The 27,889-nt window shown below is 36.6% G+C and overlaps 1 protein-coding gene across 1 annotated transcript in view; it reads left to right on the top strand.

Annotated features, from left to right (window-relative positions):
* The window catches only part of PCDH7 (protocadherin 7), a gene marked incomplete at its 5' end in the record, with an annotated part of 501,653 nt that extends 474,789 nt beyond the window's left edge, over positions 1-26,864 (top strand). Inside the window, one exon of the mRNA XM_006142842.2 lies at positions 22,379-26,864. Within this exon, the coding sequence (XP_006142904.1) occupies positions 22,379-22,755 (377 nt within the window). The remainder of the gene's footprint in view (positions 1-22,378) is intronic.
* Between the last annotated feature and the right edge of the window lie 1,025 nt (positions 26,865-27,889).

Below are 27,889 nucleotides of genomic sequence, written 5' to 3'. Positions count from 1 at the left end.
CACATGCATCCTATGGCAAAAATCTCTCTCAAAAAAAAAAAAAAAAAGACAAGAAAATTAAAAAAAAAAAAATAGCACAGACTGAGTAGGATAACAAAAAGAGAAAACGTGAGTGCAATTGTAAAATGTATGAGCCCAAATGAGTGTGAGTGACAACCATTACTGTACTAAAGCAGTGTATTATATATTTGATATTATATAGCAGTAGACTGAAAATGTGTGAATTTTGTATTGTATATTCCAAATTGTGTTTTAATTGACTAGGATAAAGGTAAAGATACTTTGGGTTCTCTTTGGTATGCAATGTCAGTAAACCTAATGACCTGTTCTGTACTATCACATGCTGCCATAAATTCCAACTCAATTGAAGTAGGGGTGCTGTACCTCCAAGCTTTCCTTCCTCTGGTTCTGTGAAAGGCCCAAGCTCTTCCCTGAGTCACACTCAGATCCTGTCGATAGCTGAAAGGTTTGACAGAACAATGGGAAGTATTATGATGCTGAGGTAGAGTTTCTATTTTAGTATTCATTCATTCATTTATTCCAGAGTTAGTCACCATGCATCTAGAGTGTGCCAAGCTGTTTTCTAAGCTGGATGTTTATTACATTAATACACTTTTCTTTCTGCATGTATACCAGCACTATCATATTGCTATTGCTAAAAATATGAACTCTCCGGTTTGAATGGCACTCTCTTTGCTCCGCTGTAGGAGAAAATGGTAGAGAGAATTAAATGACACTTACAAGAAACAAAATCCACCCTCTCACTGTATTAAAGGAGGAAAATTTTTTTTTTATCTTTTATCCAATACTGGATTTTGATATTAGTAAGATTCTGGTCCAGGCTGGGTCTGTTGGAAGGGGGAGTAGGGGATTCTTAATGGATTCTGCTGTGCAAATAACTCAACATTTCCATTAATAATGACAGGGCCAATGGCAAAAACTATTGTACTTTTTATAATTTTTTAAATTCCCCCTTGGCCATTTCACAGAATTTATTCTACTTCTCTTAGGAAGGTGGTGCTTCCTAACGTGGACTAAAGTCACTTCTATACTCGTCCCTTTTCCTATATATTCTGCAGCCTGAAGACAAGATCCTCGATGAAATTGTGCTTCCTTCATAATCCTTGGGTAGAAGATACACAGTACCTATTTTTGAATAAGCCACTGGGTGCATATTCTGCATTTTGATATAATGTCCCCACAATGATTTGCAAAAATCCATCTTTGATTTTAAAATCCATGTCCAGCAATTGCAAGAAAAGTAGCTAAGCTTTTGCAAATTGTGATGAGAATTCTGTTGTCATTACCGCACTTGAACTTACTTTGAAAAGGAATTAGGAAATTGAAATTAGCTACTGGGAACACTCTAAGAGTCCTTTACAAATTTTAAGTCATTAGTTGGTCTTCTCTTGGAACATCAAATGATTGTCAAAGGACATTTTTAATGTTGTTCTAAAGTAGCCAAGTCATTTGGAAATCTTTTCTTTCTGGCCTGTTACCTGTTTTTTTCCCCCAGTTTAAGAAGGACTTTAGTAGGAAATATGTTTAGGGTTACTAACCCTAAACAAACAAATGAGAGAGAGAGAGAGAGAATGCGAGAATAAAGAAGACCTGGATGTCAACCCAAGTACTTTCTAATTTAAAATCTGTTTTGGATGTTCTGCCCACAATTTAAAGTCATAATTTGGGCACTGATGGTGCAAATAAACAAGGGCTGAAGTAAAAGAATCTAGATGAGGGTTTTCTATCCAATGGAGATATTTATTTAAATTACTTAAAACACTAAAATTAGAGCTTAAAGTGTATGTTCTTCAACACAGTAAAAAGACTAGTTAAAACATCCAGAAGATTCTATGTTCAATTCACGTACTTAAGGATAAAAATGTAGGCTAAAAAAGAGAAAAGAAAGAGAAAAAAGGAGGGAGGGAAGCAGGAAAGAAGGGCGGAAGGAAGACGTAAGGAGAAAAACTGTAACTTTCAACATATATATTTAACAGACAGCTCCTGCTGATTCAATCCTTGTAACTGCCAGAATACTGCTAAAAACTTTTTGAAACTAAGGATAGGTAATATAAAACACTCAAACATTCTGTGTCATTGATCTGCTTTTTTTTTCTCCTTAATGCAGTTTTTGTTTCTTATTGGGCCCATAATTTTTCATTAACTTGTCTACCATATTCCAGTTTTAGATTCATCTTATAGACTTTCATGCATTTTTTTTTCATGATAGGAAATGATTGATCAATTCACTCATTTTCCATTATTTGTCATGCTGTCGTGGTAATACTCTGTGTAGTCATTTTTAAAATTATAGTTTAGTTCAATTCACGTACTTAAGGATAAAAATGTAGGCTAAAAAAGAGAAAAGAAAGAGAAAAAAGGAGGGAGGGAAGCAGGAAAGAAGGGCGGAAGGAAGACGTAAGGAGAAAAACTGTAACTTTCAACATATATATTTAACAGACAGCTCCTGCTGATTCAATCCTTGTAACTGCCAGAATACTGCTAAAAACTTTTTGAAACTAAGGATAGGTAATATAAAACACTCAAACATTCTGTGTCATTGATCTGCTTTTTTTTTCTCCTTAATGCAGTTTTTGTTTCTTATTGGGCCCATAATTTTTCATTAACTTGTCTACCATATTCCAGTTTTAGATTCATCTTATAGACTTTCATGCATTTTTTTTTCATGATAGGAAATGATTGATCAATTCACTCATTTTCCATTATTTGTCATGCTGTCGTGGTAATACTCTGTGTAGTCATTTTTAAAATTATAGTTTAGCTTTATGGTTCAGCCTGGCCTTACATATGAAAAGAAAGAAGACTACGAGCCCTAATGCAGTGACTGATGGACCTAACTCAGATTAATCTGGCATACATTCATAACCATTGCGAGTCAGTGTGTATGATGAAGCCACATACCCTAATTTTTTTAAATGTGAGTGGTCTTCAAAAAGTTCATGAAAAACAGAATACGAAAAAAAATCATAGTTTTCAAAAATTCTTTTGCATTCATTTAAACTCGTACTTTAATTTCATTTTCCAGTGAAATTTCCAGAGTATCCTCAGACAGTAGAAAAGTATAAATAAGCCCTTTGTTTGTTTGTTTGTTTGTTTTCAGAGAGAGAGATTTTTGCTGCAGGGTGTGTGCACTCACCAGACAGACAGAGAGACAGAAAGCAAGAAATCACCCCCCAGGGGTCATAGTCATGCCTCAATCCCTTCTCTTCCATTCTCTCCTTGGGATTTTGGGCATGCGTTGCATACGCACTCACTGTGTTTAAACCTCTGGCTCTCTGACTTGAACCACAGTCGACTATATGGGAGTCCGGCAATATAACCATTATGCCATCTGCTGGTCCCAAATAAACCCATTCTATAAATAAATCCTCTCAACCTTCAAATAAGACAGCATTGAACATTTTAACCTCTACTATCAGCAGTGAGAAAAGATGTCTCCCGCAAAAATGTATTTATTTTAAGTCACTTCAACTTCGTTTAACATAACCTAATTTAGTATAATGGTACTAGCATGGTGATTTATCTGTAAAGAGTTCCATTTTGTAGGAAGGAAAAAATCAAGTGTGGATCTCTTTAGTTATCTTCAGGACAGCAGATTTAATTATACTTTGCCCAGCAGGAAGCACATCATGGTGCTTCTCTTTGGTTGATGACCCCGAGGTTAAGTATTCAATATGATCATTATTATAATACATCTGAATCACTATTTAGTCAGAAGTTTTCAACTCGAAGAAGATAAAGCGGTATCGTCTGCTACTGATTTGGAATATTTAGCCGTAACTAACTATCTGGATGCACCGTAAGCAGCATTTCTTTTTTTTTTTTTTTTTCTTCTCTTTTTACTGTTTTCCCAAATTCATGAATAATGCATAACTAGTCAAACTTCTCAGATCATGTTTTTCTGAATCCTGAACCTGACTGCAATTCTGATGCATCTAATTGTACCAAATCCCCACGTACGCTTTGTGAGGCATGTAGGTGTATCATGAGCAGATAATTAGTCCTCATTTTGACTGGACAACATTTTTTAATAGTTAAATGACACTTCCTAATACATCCTAAAGGATAAATGAATCCCTTAAGTCACTGCTAGCTTTTGTTCAGAGAAGCAAGTTCTCCTTGACAGTTAGTTTTAAAGACAAGTTGTCTCAAGATATTTGTTTTCCCTTTTAAATTCTCTTGCTTTTGCACTTAAACTGCATTATTTAGCCTAGTTAACATGCAGAGCAGGAAGCTGTTTCTTAACTCTCCCCCCCTCTTTTTTGAAGGTAATTTGGTGAACATTTGCTGGAATTCGGTACCTCTTTTACTTTCTGATCTGTTTTCAGTTTCTTTAGATTAATTTTTATTTTAAATTGCCTTAAAGTCCATCCAAGTAAAAGAATAGAAATTATACTGTGTTGAAGGCTCACAGTCTCTCTAATTTTCTCAATTTTACCATCTTTTCATGCCCTCATTTGGAGGAAAAAAGTGAATTGAGATTTAAGCAGGGGGGAAAATGTGATTTTAAAAAAATATACAAAAATAGTAATTATGTAAAAATTGTTTCTTTGGGGGAATTGAGAGATTATACTTAGTTAAGTAGATGACAGGATACTAATTATTATTTATAGCCTTTATTATTATATACTTGCAAGTCACAAAAGATTAAGTTTCACTTAACTTTGAACAGCTAGTAATTATAAAACACAATGCCAACTGTCAGAAAAATCATTAACTTATGTACACCTAATCTTTGAAATGAAATTACTTTACATATCTAAGTTTCTTGCGGTGTGCATTGTTAACATTTATTAATTTAAATAATTTTAAAAGAAGCAACATTAGAAGTTGTCCTTTTTCACCTACGTTTCAGCTGGTTCATTTAAGAGAAATATATTTGGCACTATAACGTATAACACAAAGACATGAATCTATAACCTTTCATATGTTAAAACTGTTGTCTTCCTAGAGTTAACTGATAAATACATTAAAAATTCAAGGTATTTTTTTCCTTACAGTTTTAAGTTATGCAAAAAAAGATCTTATAAAAATATATACAATTTTCAATATTTTAGAGTCAACATTCTGCCATTCGAATACTTGTGGGCAAAGGATAGATGAAATAGTATTTCAGGCAATAGCAATGACAAGAGCAAAAAGGTATCTTAAAATAATCTTCTGTGTGTAGATTATTATATGAACCACTTAATGTGCATTTTCTCCTATAATCCTCAGAAAACTCAATGAAATAGAGTCAGAGTTAAGTAACGTGCTTGAAGTTACATAGCTAGAAAATGGCAGAAGAAAGACTCTAATAAGATTTCCATCCCTCCGATCCCATTGTGCAAACCATTCTGATTTTCTGATTTCTTGAAACAATAATAGAGTGGATGTAAAGGTTTATACAGTATAGGATCTCTTTGCTTTTGTGCTTCAAGATAAAATTATGCAAATTACTAGGTATGGATATGAATTTAGCCTACCACAACCTTTTACCTCGCTATTTTCATATGCATACTTTTTCTTTATTCCTTCAGATTGTATCTTAGCTTCATGGGTTGCAACTATACTTTCACAAAAAATCTGAAAATGTGGGTATTATGCAATTACTTGATTGATATAGGGAGTCAGGTCAGATAAGTATAGCCCATATAACTCTGTGTATATTTTCTCTTAAGAAAAGTGTACAGTTTTTCTTTCCCAATGGAATCCACCCCATCGTGATTAATACATCTCTTTGATGTTTTATTTGCCAGAAATAACTGCCCAGACCATGCCTTCCTTTTTGCTACTCTTACAGCATTTATTTCCACTTCTCGCATCCAATTCACCAAGCAGTTGTTCAGCATCTTCCATTCTCAGTTCATGCCAGCACATTGTGGTTTCAAGCATGGCTTTCCTTTCTATGGAATGACAATGATCCCAAACCTTGTAATTGAATGGTCTTCCTGTCGTGTGGAATTAAAAATAGACCTATAGCCTGAAGATGAAACTTTTTTCTAGCTGACTATGGCTTTAATAATAGTAGCAGTTTGAGGCTTTTTACCAACACAATAATTTAGTCTATTTTGACTTCAATACTAAATTCAGTATCCCATAGAGATGTACAATGACGGAATGTAAATATAAAAAAAGAAAACTAAAAAAAAAAAAAAGAAAAAATTCAACACCCCATTCAAAAACCAACTGAGAACAACCCAAGGAAAAACAAGTTGAATACTCAGAGTCACATCCCCATGTCATTCTGACTCTGAAATCCCCCGCTCTCCCCCATCCCTAAGTTTTCACTTCTTTTTCTCAAGTTTTTTTGCTTTTCTACCTGTCCAAGATGAAAGCATTCCTTTATTCCAAGCTAAGACCTTTGCAGTTGCCACTATATCTGACCTTCAAGGACACTGCTTTTCCCAGCTTTCTTCTATGAGTAGAGGAATGCTTTTCTGCTTCCTTTTTGCTTAGACAAAGGTAATTATTTTTAAAATTCTCAACATGAGTTTGCGATACATTGTTGTGTGGTTGATTGAGATGTTGGACAGTAGAGTGCTTGAGACCAAAACCCTGAAGTCCAACTGTCTGGGTGAGTAACCACATTCTACCACTCAAAATATATAAGCTTCTGGGTAGCTCAATGAATTTCTTGGTGCCTTGACTGCTTCATCTGAAAATAGGCATAATAAACAATGAGCAAGATGTGAAGTTATGAGAGTGGCGTCCGACCTATCAATATTTCTTGAATGCCTAAGTGAATATTTTTGGAAGGCTGTGGTACCACCACAGTAGTGGGAGGCCTGTCTTTCCTGAGCCAGGAGACTTCAGGTCAGTTCTGTGTACTCACATCTCTCTCTTCTATTTCCTCTCCATATGGGAATTTCCACTGAGGAAATTTGCAAAACACAGAAGGCTGACAAGTTAGAAAGCAGACATGCCAGCTCTACCCATCTGATGATTTGCTCAAGTAGTTACAGAGTACAATCCAATGGTTAATGACCTTCACATAAAGTTTAAGTATGTTGTTTAAAGGTAAACTCCCCAAGCATATGCTTTAGTGGTGACTTCCACTGTTACAATACTTGCAATTTCATCTTTTTTTGTTTCTTATAGGGTTGATTCATTTGAATTGTTGAAGACACTGGCCAATACACAAAGGCTTACTAAAATTAATTCCCTGCAGCCAGTCTTCTTTGCCTAAAAACAGCAGAATAGCCAGTGAAACGAATTCATTGCACACATGGGGAAATCTGTTTACGCCATGAAACCTGTTTTCCTCTGTGGTGCCCAGTGCTGGCGAAGCCAAAACGGAAAACAGTAGCAAAAACAAAACAAAAAAAAGAGATTTAAATAAAGAGCACATATGGCAGATGGTGGCGACGAATAACTGATTGTCACTGCTAGTCTCACTGTACTGCCTTTGAGTTGTTGCAGTCCCATAATTTTGCCACGATTATCTCTGAAATTATGTTGACTGCTAAGCTCTGACTCATGCTTTTCTTAAATCATCTGCAGGAGAGATGACATTCTAATTGCTCTCCTGAATTTTTTACACTATGAGTTTGTTAAGCACAGACACGTTTTACTAAAGGAAAAGCCTAAATGTATGTAATTTGACATTGTGACAGATTAATACTTAGGCATTAGACCGGCAGTACAATTAGACAGCTTAAATGTGTCCTACATCTTAATGTCTGTATGACTTTAAGAAGTCACAGTAAGTCTTGCTTTCTTCAGAGGGTCTGTGCCATTCTGCTGATTGAAATAAATCAGTCTATTGGAGGGTTTAAGTAGATTATGAGAAGGCTCATCACAATTACACCTAATTCTGGAAAATTGAAATCTAGGGAATTAATTGTAAATTCAAAATGTCTCAAGGTAAGAAATTGTATTTACGGTAGACGTGCTGAAGTGGTTATTGATACTGTGACTAGCACATTCCCTGGGTTATCAGAACTCTTTAAGTAAGGGTGAAACTTTAGTTTCTGAAGTACAGTTTGAGATGACAGCAATAGCACAATTTAAAATTCTGGTGACATTGTGTGCATATTAAATTACATTATATTGGAGTAAATGCCTTGTGAGAATAGTTTACTCAGAAATAGCCAATACTTCACAGATCTTGATATGCTGTAATTTTTTTTTTAAGAATCATTTAATTTTATTTATTAATTATTTTATTTTAATTTCACGAGAGGGAGACACACACACAGAAAGAGAGAGAGAGAGAAAGTTAGAAAGCAAGCCACTAAGTCTGGGGCTCTGAACTGTGATCAGCCATGTGGGTGTGTCCAGCACCTTAACCACCACACCACCTGCTGGTCCCGATATGATATGACTTAAATTACAGTCTTCCTTCCATGTTTTTTTTTTGTTTTTGTTTTTGTTTTTTTTTCAGTGTGACCCATGAGAAGACATTCATTTTACCTAGGGATCAAATAAACACACACACACACTATAAAAAATTAAAAATCTCTACGAAACAATGCAAAGTTCACAAATTTGGTTATAACACTTTCAGTTGATTCAATCACCAAGATGTGGTCAAGTAGCTCAGAGTTTGGAAAGCACTGATTTGAGCTCCTCATGACCCTCCTTACTGAAAAGATAGCCCTCAGGTTGCTACCACAAGGTAAATACAACTCGCCAAACTCAATTAGGTTGGTGTATTGCCTATGGTAGTTGCTATTGTACTACCCTATGTCTATGTTTCAAAGATGGAAGAAGAGAATCTTTGCTTTACACTTTTTTTTTTTATCAGATAGAATATGTTTCCTTCATAACTCCATGTTTCAAAATTTTTTGGTCCATGAGATGGGCTGTGTATAAATCAATAATGAATTTTGTTTCTCTAGTTTATCCTTTAAAGACAAGTATAGCTGTCGCAGGTCCTGCCAACACTAAAATAGCCATCAAATCGCTGCTATTCATTTGCAAAGAAGGTTAACAAATTAGTTCTTATGTAGAGTCTTGTGATCACAGAATTTTCCCATTGGACTTTTTCTTAGCTCCCTCTGCAGCCTTCATTGACAGCCCACTCACACCCTCAGTGCACTTCATTTGGGCTATAAAATGCATCCATGAATTCTTCCAGTCAACTGAAATACATTGTTGTATTAGAAAGCAAATATGGAGACCAGCAGATGGCATGGTGTTACTTTGCTGGACTCCCATGTAGTCAATAGCAGTTTGATTCCTGGACTCAGTGGCTTCAAACTCAGGCTGGGCGCGTGTATGTGCATGCCCAAGATCCCGGGAGGAGAATGGAGAAAAAGGAATTGCAGTATAGTCATCCACCCTGGGGATGATTTCTTGCTTTCTGTCTCTCTGGCAAGTACATGCACCCTATTGCAAAAATCTCTCTCTCTCAGAAATTCAATTTAAAAAAAAAAAAGCAAATCTCAATGAGAGAGAAAGGGGGTGAAGAGACTAGTGGAGAAGTTTGTTCAGATCAGTACATACAAAGCAAACAAGCAAAAGTCGAAGACGTCACTTTCTCTGCTGTATCAATTGACCATTATTAATGGAAATCACGTGGACCATTAGATTACCAAGAGGAATTTTCAGAAGTACAGAATGAAAATTCTTAAGTAAATGTTCAAAAATTAGGTGCACACAACTCAATGGGAAATGCGAATCAAAGCCTTTACACTTTATTTCCCCGAATACATGAAGTATGCATAGAAAGGATCAAATGCGTTGAGTCTAAGCTGGCCCTACTCTGACCAGGAACGTGAGACTGTACAATAAGGTCCTATTGCAGCTATAAACAATTCCTAGAGACATGAAGACTTAAACTTTTATTCTCTCAAAATTCTTAGTTTGGAAGTAAAATGAATCCCACAGAGCTAGAGTGAAGGTCTCAGGAAGGCTGCATTCCCTTCTGGGGGCTCAAGGGGAGAACCTGCTCTCTTGCCTTTTCTGGTTTCTAGAGTTGGTTCACTTTCCGTGGTTTATTGCCTCTCCTCCGCCTTCAAGGCCAGCACTGCCAGGTTAGAACATCCCGATGCCCTTTACACTGACACTGACTCCTCTTCTGCACCCCACTTTCACTTTTAAGGATTCTTGTGATTACACATGAGCTCACTTGGTAATCCAGTGGACTCTCCGTATTCGAAGGTCAGTTTATTGACAATCTTAACACCATCTGAGATCCTAATTCTCTTTGGCTAACAAGTTTAGATCCGAGGGTTTAGGATGTATGAAAATAGTCAGAAAAATATCTGTGAAAGCGAACTTGAAAGAGGTGCCTCTGCAGCCTGGCAGAGAGCATCCAAAAGGCCTCCAAATCCCTGCAACATGGAAAGGTGGGACGCAGGCGTGAAGAGATCTCCAGACCTTGCTTGTCCACCCATTACAGGCTCCCAGGGAGCTTCCACAGTGACACTTCTCCAATCTCCAAAGAAATAGGAAGTAAATAAAGGAAAACATTTCAATGAGCAGCAAAAATCAATAAAGCAAACCGATCCACTGTGGCTTCATTGATTTCCCGCTCTTGAACTGCTCATGGAGTTTTGTTTGCTGGTCACAAGAGATCATTTCCCTCCTTCTCCTTTTATTTATGTGTTCTGAAATTCCATGCTCTTCAACACTCTCTCGGTTCTAATTGTGATTGCTAATTTTAGTTTCAACTCATCAGTTTATTGACTGCAGTAAGGAGCCAGCATTCTAAATGTTGCAAAACTTTTCCTACAAATGGTTTTTCAGCTCCTATCAAATGCTTTCTGAGCCCCCTTTCTCAATATACATCAAAACTTCGTGTTTGCTCAAAACCTTGTTCAAATGTTAAAATCTCTTTCTCCCCAATCACAATAACTGATGGAATTCTCTCAAAACATCGCTTGTTACAGTAGTATTTCCAACCAAATAAAGCTTTTTGTGTGTTACTTATGAGGTGTTTCAATAGGCAATTCCAAACAAAGAGTTTGAGAATGTATTTTGCAAATGGTCGTATCATTATAATAATTGTATACTTTGTCAGGATCAAACACTGAAGGTGAAAATGAATGGGTACTGTGATTTTCTGCTACATTTTTTAAACAAAAAATAATATTACTTCAGCAAATCTAAATTGCTATGATTTGCCCCTATGCAAAAAGTAATCACATTACTTTACCATTCTATTTCATACATGATTTGAGCTTTAATGTGGTTCATTTTAGACTTTCCCATGAAAAGATAAATGGAAAATAACACATGGAAATACCTTATATCACATTGTGGCCACTGTAAGATACTTTTCTTCCTTAATACCTTCCCTATTACCAAATTAATTTGATTCAGTGTTTAACATACTTATAGTCACTAAGGTCTGGATAATTAAAAATAACTTCTTATCAGAAGATAGTTTTCAACTTCTCATTCACTTTTTTTTAAGTTTATCTCTTCAGAGAGAGAGAGAGAGATGCACCTCATTCCTTACACTATGATCCACCATTAATCTCAAGTGGCTTGGATCATAGGCAAAAGCATGCACACCTGAAGTGGACAGAAAGGTCCCAGAAAGTGAACCCAGGACCTTTTCCATATAGGTACTATTGTATTACTGCTGCATTCCCATCTTGTCCCTCAATCACTTTTAAAAAAATACTTTATTGGGGTCAGCATTTGGTGTGGTGGTTAAAGTGCTAGACTCCCATATGACCAACTACAGTTAAAAGTCCCAGACCTGGTGGCTTGGAAATCAGGCAGGGTGCATGTGCATTTGTACCCAAAACCCTAGGAGAAGAATGGAGAAGGGACTATGGTGTGGCCATCTCCCCGCCCCCCCGGGGGGGTGATTTCTTCCTTTCCCTCTCTCTGTCTCTCTCTGGCTGTCTCCTATCCAGCAAGCACATGCTCCAACTGAGCATTTTCCTATCCTTTGGGTAGATACCCAAGAGTGAAATTACTCGATCATATGGTAGTTCTATTTGTAGGTTTTGAAGAACCTCCATATTGTTTTTCACAGTGGCCGGACACATTTATATTCCCACCAACAGTGTAGGAGTGTCCCCCTTTCACCACAACTCCACCAACACTTACCACTTTTTTGTATTTTTAATCTTCGCCATTCTGACTGGGGTTAGGTGGTATCTCATTGTGGTTTTAATCTGCATCTCTCTTATGATAAGGGATGTTGAGCATTTTCTCATATGCTTTTTGACTATTTGTATGTCTTCCTTAGAGAGTTTTTTGTTCAGCTCATTTTCCCAACTTTTAACTAGGTTAATCATTTTTTTTCTGGGTAAATCGCTTAGGTTCCCTGTGAATTCTGGTTATCAGTCTCATCTGAGGCATAGTTTCCAAAAATATTCTCCTATTCCAAGGGTTGTCAGTTCATACTAATTACTGTGTGCAGAAGCTTCTTAATCTGATGTAATCCCACTTGTCTATTTTAGGGATATTGCCTGTGATTCTGGAGTCTTATTTAAGAAGTGTTTACCTACCCCAATGTCTCCCAGAGTTTCCCCAGTGTTTTCTGCCAGTTTGAGGTCTTAGGTTCAGATTTTTGATCCATTTTGAGTTGATTTCCAACAAATTATTTTTGTTTCTTCTATTTATTCCTGTATTTCTTGTAAATATATTTTGTAATATATTTGAAATTGTTAGATATTTCTTATCATTTGATTGTAACTCAAGGGGGAGAGAAAAACATCAAGAATAACAATACACATTCTTTCTTCTCTCCACCGATATTGGAAATATACTAAGAGCCTAATTCAAATTTCTTAAACACCACTAAACTTTTTTGCAATGTTTTATAGGAACACCACCGATATTGGAAATATACTAAGAGCCTAACTCAAGTTTCTTAAACACCACTAAATTTTTTTTGCAATGTTTTATAGGAACGTATGTGCATTCAGTGGTGGTCAAAGGGATAGGCTATACTCACAGTTGCAAGCAGATTATGAAAGTAGATGACCATTGAAAAAAATGTCTTTCAATATAAGAAAATCCAGGAGGGTAGAAGGAAAATCATGAAAGCCGTGATTACTAGAGAGGAGAAATCAACACAAATAGCTAATACTTGGGTCTCTTGGTGGGATAACCAACTGTTAACCTTGGAAAAACTGGCTCCAGTCTCTTCCTGAGTTATATAAATGCGCCCGATAAATAGTAGAGTATGTTCTCATTTCTAGCACTTCTTTCTTTTCCTTCCACTCTGCTCCTGCACATGAGAACCTCCGTTGCTTCTAATTTGCATGGGTGGAGAGATGAATCACAGTGAAGCCACCTCTCTGATGTACGTAAATTGATCATGCTCAAACAGTCACCATACATTTTTCTGCTGTGGTGCAGTTTTCATGTGCCAACCAGCAGATTCATGTTTGAGTTGATTCAGCAAGACTGCTTGAGACATGGCAGGCACAGTTTCCACTGTATATGGTAATGCCACATTCAGAATGACAGTGGTCTAAGCCACAGGGCAGTAAATGCTTCTTGAGATACATTCAATTGCTGTTTAACTGAGTTTAGCCTAAGGTATGGGGAAAAGTTGCTGATGCTTTCAAACATGTTTAAACATTTTAATATTGTCTTGGCTTGTCAGTTCGAACTAGAACATTCCTAGGCATCATGCAGTGAAATCTTGTAACAAAAGGACCAGATTCCCAAAGCTTTACGTGAGAGCCCTCTACTTGAACTTCTTAATTAAAAGTGCTTACATTTCTGAAAATATTTTTTTGGATTGGTTGTCGTCTTACAATAGTACTGGGCAATTTGTTATCCATGTTAAGGAGACATAAAATGTGTAGAATGTATTATTTCCAGATCATAAGGTATGGTGTAGAGTAGGTTACTCATTGCAGATAACATAATACATCTATGATCATTATTTCAATGATCTATGGCTCTGTCAACAATCTCACTTCTTACCCCCAATAAATAAAACAACAAACAAACAGCACGATGGGCTTCAAATAACAAAGATTTATTGCATCCCCCCTCTCTGCGGACTGGCTATATGGTTGTGCTGTTAGTTTTCTCTGGCTTATGCAGTTCACAGACAGCTGGCTCAGGGTCGATTATACTGAGACAGCTGAGACATTTGGGTGCCTCTCTGCAGAGCTGCTTCATCTTCACAGAGGCTAGATCAAGCTTCCCTTCACAGTGGTGAGCCTAGGTTTCCAGGGGAAAAAGTAAAATCTGCTAGGAATCTTGAGCAGCTTCCCCAGCTTCAAGGAGTGCAAAATGGAATCCACCCCTTGACAGTAGGATAAGTAGTGTGTGTGCAATTCCAAAGATGTATGTATACGAAAATTAGACTAAATTTGGGTTTTATTTTCCAATTAAAAAAATCATGTACATGCACCATGAAATTCGTATAGCTGGTGCTGAATGATGTTTTACTTTTTAACATTTTTGATTTGTAATTAGTGCATTGTATTTTAGGGATTCATCCTAATTTTGATGTCTTGCCTTGGTTTTTAGCTTCTTACTCTTGATTAATTTGCTGCTAAATTGGACACAGCTTTAAAATGAAGCTGCTTCTTGCACTGCCCACGCAGACTAGACTGGATAGCAAGCCAGCCAATAGCTCCGGTACATGTTTCACATGTGAGGTTGATCTGTTTAGGCTGTAAAAAAAATAACTCCAAATTATACATCATTTTCCCTTGAGTGTTTAGTGGCCATGCCACATATGGAATAAATCTACTTTGGCAAACCCTTAATAAAGAAGCATTAGAGGGACATCTAAGTAGAGTAATCATGATCTGGTGACCAATGTATTTTCCTGAGTAGATGGTAGCTCTGATGTACTGCAGACTCCATCAACACAATTCCATTAGGACTACTAAAAATGTAACCCAAAATATATGTCCTTTTGGTAGATGACAGATATTGCTTTCCTAATAAGTTATCTAAAACCCTTAGTACCAGCCAGGTATGCTTCAAATATCAAAATCCGTCATACACTTCTCATATGCTAAAAAGGTAGAATCATGCATGTATTATACATTATATCAAAAATCTAAAAGAAGTATAAGATCATGCCCTTAAGTAAATGCACTATTTCTATAGTAAGACATCTAAATATACACGATAGAAGATCAAAAAAGAAAAAAAGTCTCGTGTTCTCGTGTTAGTTTAGATTGAGTCTGTGTGTTTTAAATTTATTTAAAAACACATCTTTGGTTTTTCGCACTTCTTGAGTACTGTATTCGGATAAGGGATTGTGCATCTGAAATAATACAAGTATAATGGAAGAAGACAATAACTCTAAGAAGTTAATTTATTCTTATGCAATTATATCGATGAGGAACCTTAAATCAAGTAATGTGTTCGTAGTTTCATTGCTACAATTTGACAAAGTTAGAATCTGAATCTAGGTCACCAGCCTCCTGGACACCCTTTAAATAATACCCATTTCATTCCTAGAAGATGACAGAGAGAAAATAAAAATATTTCTACCTCCTCTCATCTCTCCAGGGACTATGACCTACTATTTACTGAACGTCTACACTGCACGGTGCACCTTGTCATGAGCTGTCTATGCATTAACTCTTTTATCCCTCCATCAATGGGAGAGTGAATATTATTATCGTACATGAGGGATTTGGAGTTCAGAGAAATGATATCAAAAGTCAGTTTGGGTGGACCCCATGGCCTAGCAGTTTAGAGAGCTGGATCCCACATGGCCGACTGAGTAGTTACAGTCCCAGCCCCAGCAGTTTGAAAGATATGCCGAGTGCCTGTGCGTATATGCCCAGAATCCAGGATGCAGATATGGAGGAGGGGGAATTGTGGCACGATCACATTTCATTGAGAGGTGACCACTCCCATCTCTCTTAGGCAGGCACGTATATCTTCTAGGGATGGAGAGAGTGACAGTTTGTAAAAGATTGAAGCTAGGACTATACTCAGCGATGCCGGGACTCCATATGATGTGTTCTTGTGTCAAAAGTTCACTGTCCTGCCAGTGAAGGGCTCAGGAGTGTTGTAGATGATACCGAGAAGAGGGTTTCAAAAGTAGACAATCTTCATATCTTCTTTTGATTTGGTTGGATCAAGTGATTCTGTGATAAACTAGAATATCCTTTAGGAATCTAAACCCCTTTTTGTAGCCTGAGTGACACTTACGTACGAAAGTGTTTGGGCTTGGAGAGAATCACAGCTGCTTCATGGGTCAGTGTGCCTCACCCTGCACACGCACTGAGATGTGCTTGCCTACTTTGTCTTCCTGAATTCCCCAAACAGGCAAAGGGTAAAGGTCTTGCAATTATTTAAATAAACTCAGTCCAACTCTGTGCACCTTTTGGATCTTGTCCTCACACCTTCAGCTTCATAAAATGTAGTAATAATTTTCCAAATAAAAAGTTTTAGCTAGGGACCAGCAGATGGGGTAATGCTTACGTTACTGAACTCCCACATAGTTGAACATGATTTGAGTCCCTGACGTGGTGGCTTAAAACTCACGCTGGGGGGACCAGCAGTTAGCGTAATGGCTATGTCGCTGGACTCCCACATAGTCGGCCGTGGTTCACGTCCTGGACCTGGTGGCTTAAAACCCACACCGGGCGCGTGTGCGTGTGTGCCTAAGATCCCGAGAGGAGAATGGAGGAGAAGGGATTGCGGTGTGGCCATCCCCTCTGGGGGGTGATTTCTCGCTTTCTGTCTCTCTCTGTCTGTCTGGTGAGTGCACGTGCCCTATAGTGAAAAACCTCTCAAAAAAAAAAAAACAAAAACAAAAACCTCACGCTGGGCACATGTATGTGCATGCCCAAAATCCCAAAAGGTGAGTGAAGGAAAAGGAATTGCATTATGGCCACTCCCCCTGGGGGGGTGGGTGGGTGATTTTTCACTTTCTGTCTCTGGAGAGTGCATGCATCCTATAGCAAAAATCTCTTTCTTACAAAAAGAGAAGTTTTGGCTAATGGACATTTATTTAACTATTTATTTTCAGTCCTATCATATAAGGCAAAAATAAATAATTTACCAACAGCTATTTTATAAATAGGATTCTTAATCATTTAAGTAAAAAAGATATTTTTATTTGGACTAATAAAAGGAAAGATTACTTTTAAATATTTGTTGGAAAACAGTTGGCATTTGGCTCTTTTTGTTGTTGTTAATCCTGTTGTAAAATCTTTAAACAGTCTACCAAATTTTACTAGGATCTAAGTGTGCTGTTAGAAAAACCATCTTTGTTTATCAGGAGGTCAAGAAGTATAAAAAGAGGCCCAACCATGTTTGAGTAGGCTGTAGGGGTGCCGCTGTGTGATGCTGGGGCCACGTGGGAGGGCAGGTTCAGTCCTGGGCCAGCCCGAACACTCTAGGCACACCTTGTGAGCTGTGGACCTGCCCAGAAGACTGGGAGATGATCGTGGCATGGCAAGACCCTCTTGGTAGTAACCATTTCTCTCTCTCTCTCTGTTGTAAGAAAATAAGCTTTAAGAAAAATACTATAAAAACAAATAGTTTAAAAAAGGAAAAGTTCCTTTTCTCTTTCTGTCAAAAAGAAAAAAATACAGCGTATTATTTTCTGAATGTTGTCAAGTAATGTTAGGAAAATATTCGTATTTAATTTTAAAAGACACATTGGAGGAATGGTGTGAACATCTGGGAAGTGTACATATTGACTGACAATACATTTCCCTCCTACAGTCAGTAAACTAATACTTGGTAAATTCAACAAAAAATTAAACGATACACACATTAAAAAAAAAAACATTGGAAATATTTTAAAATAAAGTGCATCATTTCCATCCCTTTTCTTATTAAAGAAATAGATATAGATTCATATATCTTCAGCTGCATGCCAAGGACTTGGGGTGGAGTGGGTGTCCAGAATCCTGCCAGAATGCGTAAGTCAGCACCCTCGAAATCCTTACTGGGGCAGAGCTGTCTCCAAGCATCTTCCCAAGTCCACTGTACTCTCTATAACAATGGTGCCTATAATAGTTTCTGAATGGTGGAGGAGGACAGCTTCTAGAAACATGAAATGCCTCTGTAAATCTGGGCTTTTCTTGTTATTTCTAATGATTCTACATATTATCTGCTTGTCACTTCTCGTTGGGGTCATCATAACAGCATCCGGCAGCCCCTGCCTACTCTGCAGTGCCTAAAAAGAAAAAGGAAAACACACACACACACACACACACACACACACACACACACACAACACAAAACAAAAAACAGCTTCAATTTAGAGAATGAACCTGACTTCTTAAATCAGCATATGGTGTCGTCTCCTTTAGGAAACTCTAGGTAGTGAGGTTGCACCATTCTTTTCACTAAATAGTACAATGCATGGCTTTGTAATGTCTATTTCCTGTGCTGTTCACATATGGTTTTCTCTTTATTTGAGGCCTATAGCTTTTTCTTATGGCTGTGAGTAGCAGTAAGTGACCTCTAACGCAGCTCTTTTATCATTAGAATGAACAATATGGGACAGTGGATAAACACTGACAGGAAAGTCAAGACACTTACTCTTTGACCTCAGTTCTCCCATAGGTTGTACTCCCACCCCCACCTGCTTCCGCCCTCCTTGCTTTTTGATTGTAGTGATGAGTGAAAAGGACGAAGTATGAAAACAGGGCTCCATATGTTCTAAATTGTTCTAAGACTGCTATTTTAATGGCTTAAAACTGTGTACTTTCAAGAGGAAAATGATCTTTCTGTCTAAGAAAGGGCTTTAACTCTTCAACTGGATGCAATGATTCTAGCGAACACCACACATAGATAAAAATAGAAAACTACAAGCAATATTAAGCAAGAATAGGATCTGATTAAGTCTTCTTTTTTCTTTCTTTTCTTTTTTTTTTGCTTCTCAACTTTTATTAAGAGTGAATAAAGAGAAAATACAAAAAATGAAAAACTTTTAAAGTACTGGTTTTGTCGTGGAAAATGCTTCCAGAGAATACAAATGCATTCCCATATAGAACATTTTGCCTGTGTATTTATGTACTCATTACCAACTACCGAGAATGTGATAAGCTGTTTTCCATCTTCACTCTGGTCAACATTAAAGGGAATAGTAGTAAAATCATATTCTGAGGTTTTAGAAACATATGCTAAAGTGAAAAACGAAGAAGAGTTACTGGTTGTAGAGAGTCTGTCTCCATGATTCCCCCCCAATACTAACAAAATAGAACATTTTAAATTTATAGGGGGCAGGAAAAATTGTGTTCAATGATTCTCTTAAGCTGGATAACTTTTTGTTTTTTCAAAAATTATAATATAGAGGTTGATTGTCCCATGGAACATCAGTTAGACCCTTGTGCATGGGGAACTGGACCACACATGGTTGATTCAAATCCCAGCCCAGGTGGCTTGAAAGATTTACCAGGTGCATGTGCATGTTTGCTCCAAATCCTGGCAGGATAGAGACATGGAAGAAAAGGGTTTGTGGCATGCTTACCCACCATTAGAGAGTTCTCCATCTCTTTTTCTCTGTGTGCCTCTCTCTGGTGAGAGCAGGCACCCTCTAGCAGTAAAAAAAATATATATCATGCATAATTAAAATAAGAAATCATATAAACACAAAAAATACTATTCTACTCATGCCTTCCCTTAATTAATTGCATCATAATACAAATTGCATTTGTTAATCATTGGCATTTCTTTTGAAGATTTATTTTAGTCATCAAGACTGGAAGTTTTGATTGCTTGTGATGAATCCCTTATAGCCTTTCTTGATTATTTTCTAAATTTGATGACAAATACTGCAACATGTCTCAGCCAATTAGGCTTGTCAACTTCCACTGTGGTCCCTAATCATGTATTTGACTTTGGAAGTGACAGGCGATCCTTATTAAAAGTCATGCTTCTTAGATAGAGATGTGGCAGCTCCCGTGTGGATGACGACACAGAAGACAAACTGCCTTTCAACAAAAGCTGTAAGAGAAAATCAGTTTTAGCAGGAATTACTTCGGACTGTGGAGTAAAGACTGAGGGAAAGAATTGAACTTGACTGGAGAATTACAGTCGATTGGAAACTGAGTCAGTATAAATGAAATATTACATAGTCAGAAAAGCATAATGCACTTTTGCATAGAAAAACCAAAAAAAAATGCCTCATGACTTTTTCAACTATGCAGTAGTAATTTCTTATGAACTATTGGGAGTTCAAGTATGTAAGTTGAATAATAATAACAAAAATGGTAAGAATTGTTAGAGCATCCATATAGCTTTAAAACCTGCTTGTAAATGCATCTCAAAAAAGTGCAATGAATTTCACACCCAAACTACAAATTAATCCCTAAAACACAGCCACCTGTGTAAGTTCTGTTGTAAGACATTGACACATTGTGTGGGACAGAAATAAACTAGAGAGAGGACTGCAGATAATTCTGGGTCATTCATAAAGATTTGTACTATTTTGGAAGGTTAATTCCTGATTATTTTCACATTTCCTTAGTAGGTAATGTCATAAAGAAAAAAAGATAAATTTGAATTTGTTACAGCAGTGAAGAAAAAAAAGAAATGTTTAGAGTAAAAAAAAAAAGTAGATCTGATCTTACATTTTGCATTTTTATGCAGTTTTCTTTTTCTTTTTTTTTTTTCCCTGTTCAAAGAATTTAGGTCAGCTTCAAAAAAATAAAAATATCCCAAGATAGAAAATATTCCCAAAGAACTAACTTGCAGTTTGTTCATTTAAAACAACTATATTATAAAAACCATTCATAAAATTTGTCAATAGTTTGATTTTTGTAATGCATCTAAAATACATATTTGGGAGACACAGGGGGAATTTAACATAAAAAAGAAAAGGAAAATGTTGTCTCTTTTGATGATAAAATTAAGAGGACCTGCCCACTTAGAAGTCAAATAGCAGTATGTACAACTGCAGTAAGTTATTACCTTAGCATTGTGTCTTTGAGAAAGAGTAAAGTAATTCTAGATTTTCTGCAAGACACACTGGCATTTCCTTGTGAAATTTCAGCACAAGGCATAAAAAATCCCAGGCCACTGTGGTTCAAAAATCGATTGGCTGACAAATGTCAATATTTTTGCTATCTATCATGGATGGAAAAAAGTGACAGACTTTATTGGAGAGTTTTGATTTAGGAGACTAGGCAGAGTAAAACGTCTGAAATATCTTATAAAAATATTAAAGCACCGGGATAGTGTTTGGAGGCACGGTAGTGGGTGTAAAGCTAGTGGGAATCATTTAAATAACCCTCTCTTTTATTTTAAACCCAAAAGATGATTATGCATATGCCATTTTCACTCCTGTTTCCCTTGCTTATAAATATATTCGCAAAGGTGAAAGTTATCATTGTTTAGTTCCAAGTCCTGTCATCAAATAATACCACATGGTATATATTGGAGTATAGTCTTATTATGTTCTTTTGTTTGGCAATAAAATAATCCACAAGACCTATTAAACAAAATCTTCCATGTCATTCTCTTAGACAGTTGAGGTAGAGCACCTTATTCTCCCTTACCGTCTCTTTCTTACACAAAAAACAAAGCCTATAAAAATTTTTCAGTAGAAAATACATAACCATTCTGCAAGGACAGACACATATAATGATTTTAATTACGCATGCAGGTAGTTATTAGCTGCCATCTTTAGTCTTGAATTCCCTAAGTTCTTTCTAGATAGGATTTGACTTTTTAGAAATGAAAGACCTTTCTCATTCCATTGGGCAGCATCATTAATTAGGAGTACATGCTATTTCATCACAAGTTTAGAAACTTGACTACATTTATCCAGCGCATTACAATTCAGATCCTATCTCCATTCAACAAACACATTGGCAAGTGCATTTCTAAGGTAGTATCCGACAGCACATTTGACATTGGTGGGGGGAGAAGGTGGGTTAGGGTGGGACAGATTGTTATATTGTTGGTGTGTTCATACCTATAACCTACTTGTATTATACTTTTTTTACTTTTCACCCTGTAATGTGCTGTCAATTTAAGTTCTACTTCTGAGTTACCCTGATGTTTTAGAATGTATTTTAAATATAAGGTTTTGCATAGTTGCATGCCATGAATAATGCAGAAACAGAAAGAAATCCAATTGGCAAAAGCACAGAATTTCTGGGATAATTTATAGATATAGAAAATTATCCATTTGGGTTTAATAATTTTTCTCAAGGATGTGGAAAAAAATGTATGCCCCATACAGATAATCATATGTACTTAGCTCTTGTGCTTGAAAGTATCCACACAGCCCTATCCTGTAACAAATGCATACATAGCTGTCTCTTCTACATGCTTAAATTTATTACTTTTTCTTGCCTCGGCTCTATCAAGTTTGATGTTTTTGCAAAACCTTATCTTTAATGTATATAAAATAAAATCTGTGCTATAGCATGACAAGCAACAGAATGTTTGGAAACGGGTCATAAGAGGGCAAGGGGTATGTATTTTTTCTTCCCTTCAGTTTTGTAGAGAGCCGGAAGGCCTATGGAGCAACGTCCGACACTAATGGCTTCTTCTCCTTGGATTTCAGATTCAAGGCCTCTTCCAGATGTAGCTCTAACCGGGAAGTGCACTCGTGAGTGTGATGAGTATGGCCACTCAGACTCCTGCTGGATGCCGGTCCGCACTTCTCCGGAGAGGAAGAAGAGCCAGCCCAAACTCTCCACTTTCATGCCTGTTGATGAGCGAGGAAGCCAGGAAAAGCTGGCCAATGGTGAGGCCGCCATCATGGGTGACCGCAACAGAAACCTCCTGAACAAAAAGTTGACCTCATCCTATGAGACCTTCAGTGCAGCTAGTTTCAGCAAAAATGAGGAAGCCAACCCTGAGGATATTCCCCTTACAAAAACAGGGGAATATAAGCCATCTCCTGTCAATACTCTCACTAGAAGAGAAGTTTACCTGTAGGCTATAAAGGAGCAACAGCAAAGTTCTTTTCCTGTATGAGAAGGAAAATAAGGGGCAAAAAAACCTTACAAAACAAAACCGTTCAATCACAAAGAGGGGGCTACCAAAGAGACAAAGCTTTGCCTGCCACTTCTGCCTCCAGATCAGGCCTTTAGTGATCCTGTTAGCCTGATTACAGTGTACAATGTAGAAACCATCCTTGTTACTTGCATGTCTGACCCCCACACTGATTCCCAGCACCTACTTTCTCTTCTTCCCACCTACCTCCCTCCAAAATGAAAAAAAAAAAAAAAAGAAAAAAAGAAAAAAAGATGGTTGCAAGTTTCTTTCATGGTAACAAGCCTGATTAGCAGAACACAACACACTCTCATTATCCCTAAGCTGAAGCATGATTTTAGTCACTTTGATTTTGTTCGAGTGTCATCCGGCTGGTCAAAAAAGCAGGACAGGAAAAATATATTTCAAACCTACCATCAGAATATGGCTGATCACTATCAAGGGCAATCCTCTGAAAATGATAGAGTCTCTTGAAAGGTACAGTCCTTACAAAAGGGACTCTTGAAAGAAAAATACATCTGGGGAAGATCACAGCTTTAAATATTCTAGCAAAGACTAAGAGCAAAACAATACTCAGTGGGTGATTGCGATCCCAAGTTGGCGTTTGTTATTTTCAGGTCAAGAGCATCAGTTTTAGTTACACACATTCACTGAATAGTCTCAATATACACACAATCTTGATCACATAGATCAAGAATACTAATTATGACTTATAAAACTTACATATTTTTTCAAAACAGGACCACTGTTATCACCTAACTTGGACAGTTGTGTCATTAAAAGGCCAAAGATCATATGGCAGATCAGGGAAATCAGGACGTTGATTTGGTCTGGCTGTGGAAATCCTTTCAACCACAAAAGCAATTGAATCCATGCACACAGAAAACACTCAAGCACTAGTTTAATTTATATTGTCTCTACACCCAGAAATACGCTTCTTCTTTTAAAATGGATTTTATCTGTAAGCTCAGAAAATGGAAACTTAATGAGATGTATTTTTGGCATTACAGTAAGCAATTGATTGAGGTTCAAGCTTAGTTTCAGATATTATCAGGGAAGATTCCACTTTTAAAAATCATATTTATGGGTAGTTAGGTAGGGAAGGAAAGAAGCATTGACATATAGTCAAGTCCACTACTATTATCTTTGAACTCAGACTATACTTGCTGGTCTGATTGTCCACATTTTATTTCTGACTTGTTCAGTGCACACTTCCAGATAATACAAGTGCATTCATTTGAATTCTGTGCAATGCAGAAATATTTTGAAACTCAACATGGAAACAAGATGACACCCTAATTGACTTTGTCACTAATGATTTGAATATTATTTAATATATATTTTAAACAAATACAACTGAACATGATAGAAATGAGTTCTGAGCAATGATATGTCTCACTACATGTACATCTCAAAGTGAGAAAGCAGAGTTTTCTTTTCCTTTTGTTTTTCAGTGCTATTAAAAGAAAAAAAGAATAGGCAGATTTTGAGCCACTTACTCTCTAACAAATGACTTAATACAGTTGAAAATGGACCTGGGACATTCAGATGAAAGTGACAGTCCATGGACAGAATGGTGGATAACAGGGAGGGCGAGCAAATGTTCTCACCACTAAATGTTTGTGACCTGGTCAAGGTGGAGCCCTGATGGCTTCTCTAGCAATCTGTAGAAACAAATACAACTTTGGGTAGTTTCATGCTTTGCAGAATTTCTTAGACTTTAAGGTGAAGCAGCCTGGAATATAGGTTGATAATTCACTATAGGCCATCAAAATACTTATCTTTGAAAACCACTTCTCGGTTTGGTGGGGTACTCGTTTGGGGTCATTTCCTTATGCTCTTTCTTAAATGGAGTTTTCATTTTGATGTTAGTTTATGTATAATAGGTAGGATAAAAAGATATGTAATTGAAACAGAAACATTGGACTAAATACCAATAATTGGACATGTTTATGTTTGATTATTGTTTACACTATGGAAAGATGCAATTCTAGTACTTTGTTAAGAAACTGCATTAAAGCAGTTCTGCCTGTATAATGTGTAAGTACCTATTAAGACAAAATACTTCTAAAGATACTTATGAAATGTATACATATTTTTTCTTGCACGTTACAAAGGAAATACTCAATTGCATAACACAAATGTTCAACCAATTTTTTAATGCATATTTTTTTCCTTTCTTTCATGAGGCACTTGAAACCACTAGATAGCTCATTTCACTCCATCTTAAAACCCTTCTGTTGTCTATAAACCTAATACGGGTCATATCGGACCTTGGGATTCATTGGATCCACATTCCCCAATGACGTTTGCACCATATTCAAGACAGCCATGCCATTGTCATTTAACTTGTGAACCTCTCTTTAGAACTAAAATGGGTGTGAAAGAATAAAATTCAGTGTACTGTAAGTATCCGCAGTAATTCTAGTAGAATTAGCTCTCATAACATGTTTATTATATAATGAGCTGGCATGACACAGAAATATATTTTGTGTTTGTATGACTTTTATTTTGAATAGGTTAAATCTGGTGCCACTCCATATATAGAGTGCTTTTGAAAAAAAAAATCAATAAAAAGAAACAAAAAAAAATGAACAAATGAGTGAATGCAAAATAAGCAACTGTGCCTTTTATACCCTGTTGTTATGGTAAAAAAAAACGGTTGTTGGGTTTGGACAATGAGGGGAAATGGGCTATTCCCAACTTTTTTGATCCTGTATATTTATCCATGTTTATTTTCTGAAAATAATAAATATTATATTAAAAATTTGCCTTCTGACAAACTCAGATAATGGACCAGTCTTAAATATTATTCATTCATAAAACAAAATTAAGGCATTAACATGGACTGCTTAAATCTCACTGCAAGGTGAAAGCATTGACTGTAATAACACGGAGCGAGATTATCAGGGTGAAATCAGTCCATTTTACAAGGTAAAATATTGGTTTTGAATTTTCATTCTTTATTGCTTTTGTTTGTTTGTTTGTTTTTAACTGTCGCTTCATTTTGGTTGTACAGTATATAAACCATACTTGTTTTCTGTACACAAGAATCTCAAGTGAACTTTGCATGCATTATACATTAGAACACATTTATAAATTAATGAGTAACTATAAAAATTTATGTGTATTAAAACGTCTATAGCTTCCGTCTAAATCTACTGCTCTTTCTGAATCTCCAGATATCATTTCTGTATGGTTTCTGACTGGCCTGCTGCCTGAGTTTCAGAAAACAAGGGAGGCATTATTTTTATGGGAGGAGGAACTAAGATGATACTGAGGATGTGTGGCTGAAAGGCTACCCTAGGGAGCTGTCTTATAGGAAAATAAAATAAAACACAGACTAGAAGAAACTGCCAGAATTAAGCAGTCATCCTAAAACAGTCATGAAAAATCAGAAGACCTAAACTGTTTTAGGTGTATTGTATGAGTGACAAATAAACAAATGTGTCCTTAGAGAAGAAAGAAAGAAAGAAAAAAAGATGGAAGATGATCAAGGATACAGTGCCTGTTAGGTGTGACCCAGGCAGGGGTCTATATACGTGTCACATCTGGAGGAAGGCATCATTTTGTCAGCTACCTAGGGTTTACTTTCAGACAACTTTTCCTACATTTTAAAGCACTTGCATTCAGTGTGGTACGATCCGTCTGTAATGTTATCATTGACTATTGTTCTGCTACTTGGATGTTGATAGTGAAGCAGAGAACAATTTATCATCGTTTATTATGAGTCACTATGCACGCAACTATGCTAAACATGGCGAAATGTATTAAACACTCGTCCAACTATTTATGAAATACTTTACATAATTTAATTTGCTTTTGTACAGTTTTATGTAAATAAATTGCTTGTCATTTTTGTCTCTGCAAATTAAAATATAACATGGTCAAATGGTTTCACACTTGTAAGTGTACTTCTCTGTTGACAGGTAATTTAGTTTTGATTGGACAGGAAATGAACGGATGCGTGTACCAGTTTGATTTCAGATGGTTTGATTTTGCTAAATTAAGATAGAGCAAGGAAGATAATGTGGCAGTAATTGTTGATTTGGGGGGCAACCATACATAACTGTCACATTATTCTGTCTTATTATGTAGCTGAACTTGGGTTCCCCAGTTCTATCAGGATAATTCCTAAGACAGTTAGTTATCTGGCTAGCTGTAAAATATGAAAGTATATAGTAGAAGGATTTACGATTAATATAAAGGTTAATTTTTTTTGAGGACTATCTACAAGAATTTCACATTAAAAATTAAAATTGATTCTAAGCCAAACTGTATCTCTGGATCGAACATTTTGTATTTAAATGAATGACAAAAAAATTAGAGATTTGAATAAAAACTTACATCATGTGTGATGTCGCAAAACGGGCTTTAAACACAAAACAGTATTTCTACCTTAACTAATGCTTATTGACCTTTAGTTAACCTTTCTCTCTATTTTTCTTTCATTTATTTATTATCTATTTTTTAATCACTCCATTGGTTGTTTTTTATTTATTTCTTTTTAACTCTTTTAGGTTTTTCCACAGGACATGTGCATTTGTCAGATGGAAACAGAGAGAGATAAAGGGGAAAGAGAGAAGTCCCCCTGCAGAGGAATGTCCATGCCTCAATCCCTTCTTCTTCATTCTCTTCTCAGAATTTTGGGCACTAATGCACACATGTCTGGCATGATTTTTCAAGCCACCAGGTCAGGGATCTGAACTGTGATGCGGGCCATGTGGATCCAGTGCCTTAACCACTGTGCCACTTGCTGGCCCTCCACTGGCTACTATTCATTATGATTTTACCTCTTACCATAATGGAAATCTTTATTTCTCAAATTATTATGTCTAAGTAAGCATCTTCTCTTCTTCAGTCCCTCAGTTATGATCTTCCTTCCAATTCAGAGATTTAAAAGAGAAAAAAATATTCTCTGTTTATACCAACGGATTACATGGAATTTGTGTCACTTCTTACAAAAGTACTGCTGAAACTTACAAAATACACATCCTGAAGATCTGTGCCTTGAATTTTCTCTGCCACTTTTTCTCCTTTTTTTTTTTTTTGGAGAGATTTTCATGGTAGGGGCCGG

Source organism: Tupaia chinensis, unplaced genomic scaffold (assembly GCF_000334495.1).
Source record: "Tupaia chinensis unplaced genomic scaffold, TupChi_1.0 Scaffold000084_3, whole genome shotgun sequence".
In the NCBI taxonomy this organism is placed as follows: Eukaryota; Metazoa; Chordata; class Mammalia; order Scandentia; family Tupaiidae; genus Tupaia; species Tupaia belangeri.
This window is presented reverse-complemented; position numbering and strand designations above follow the sequence as displayed.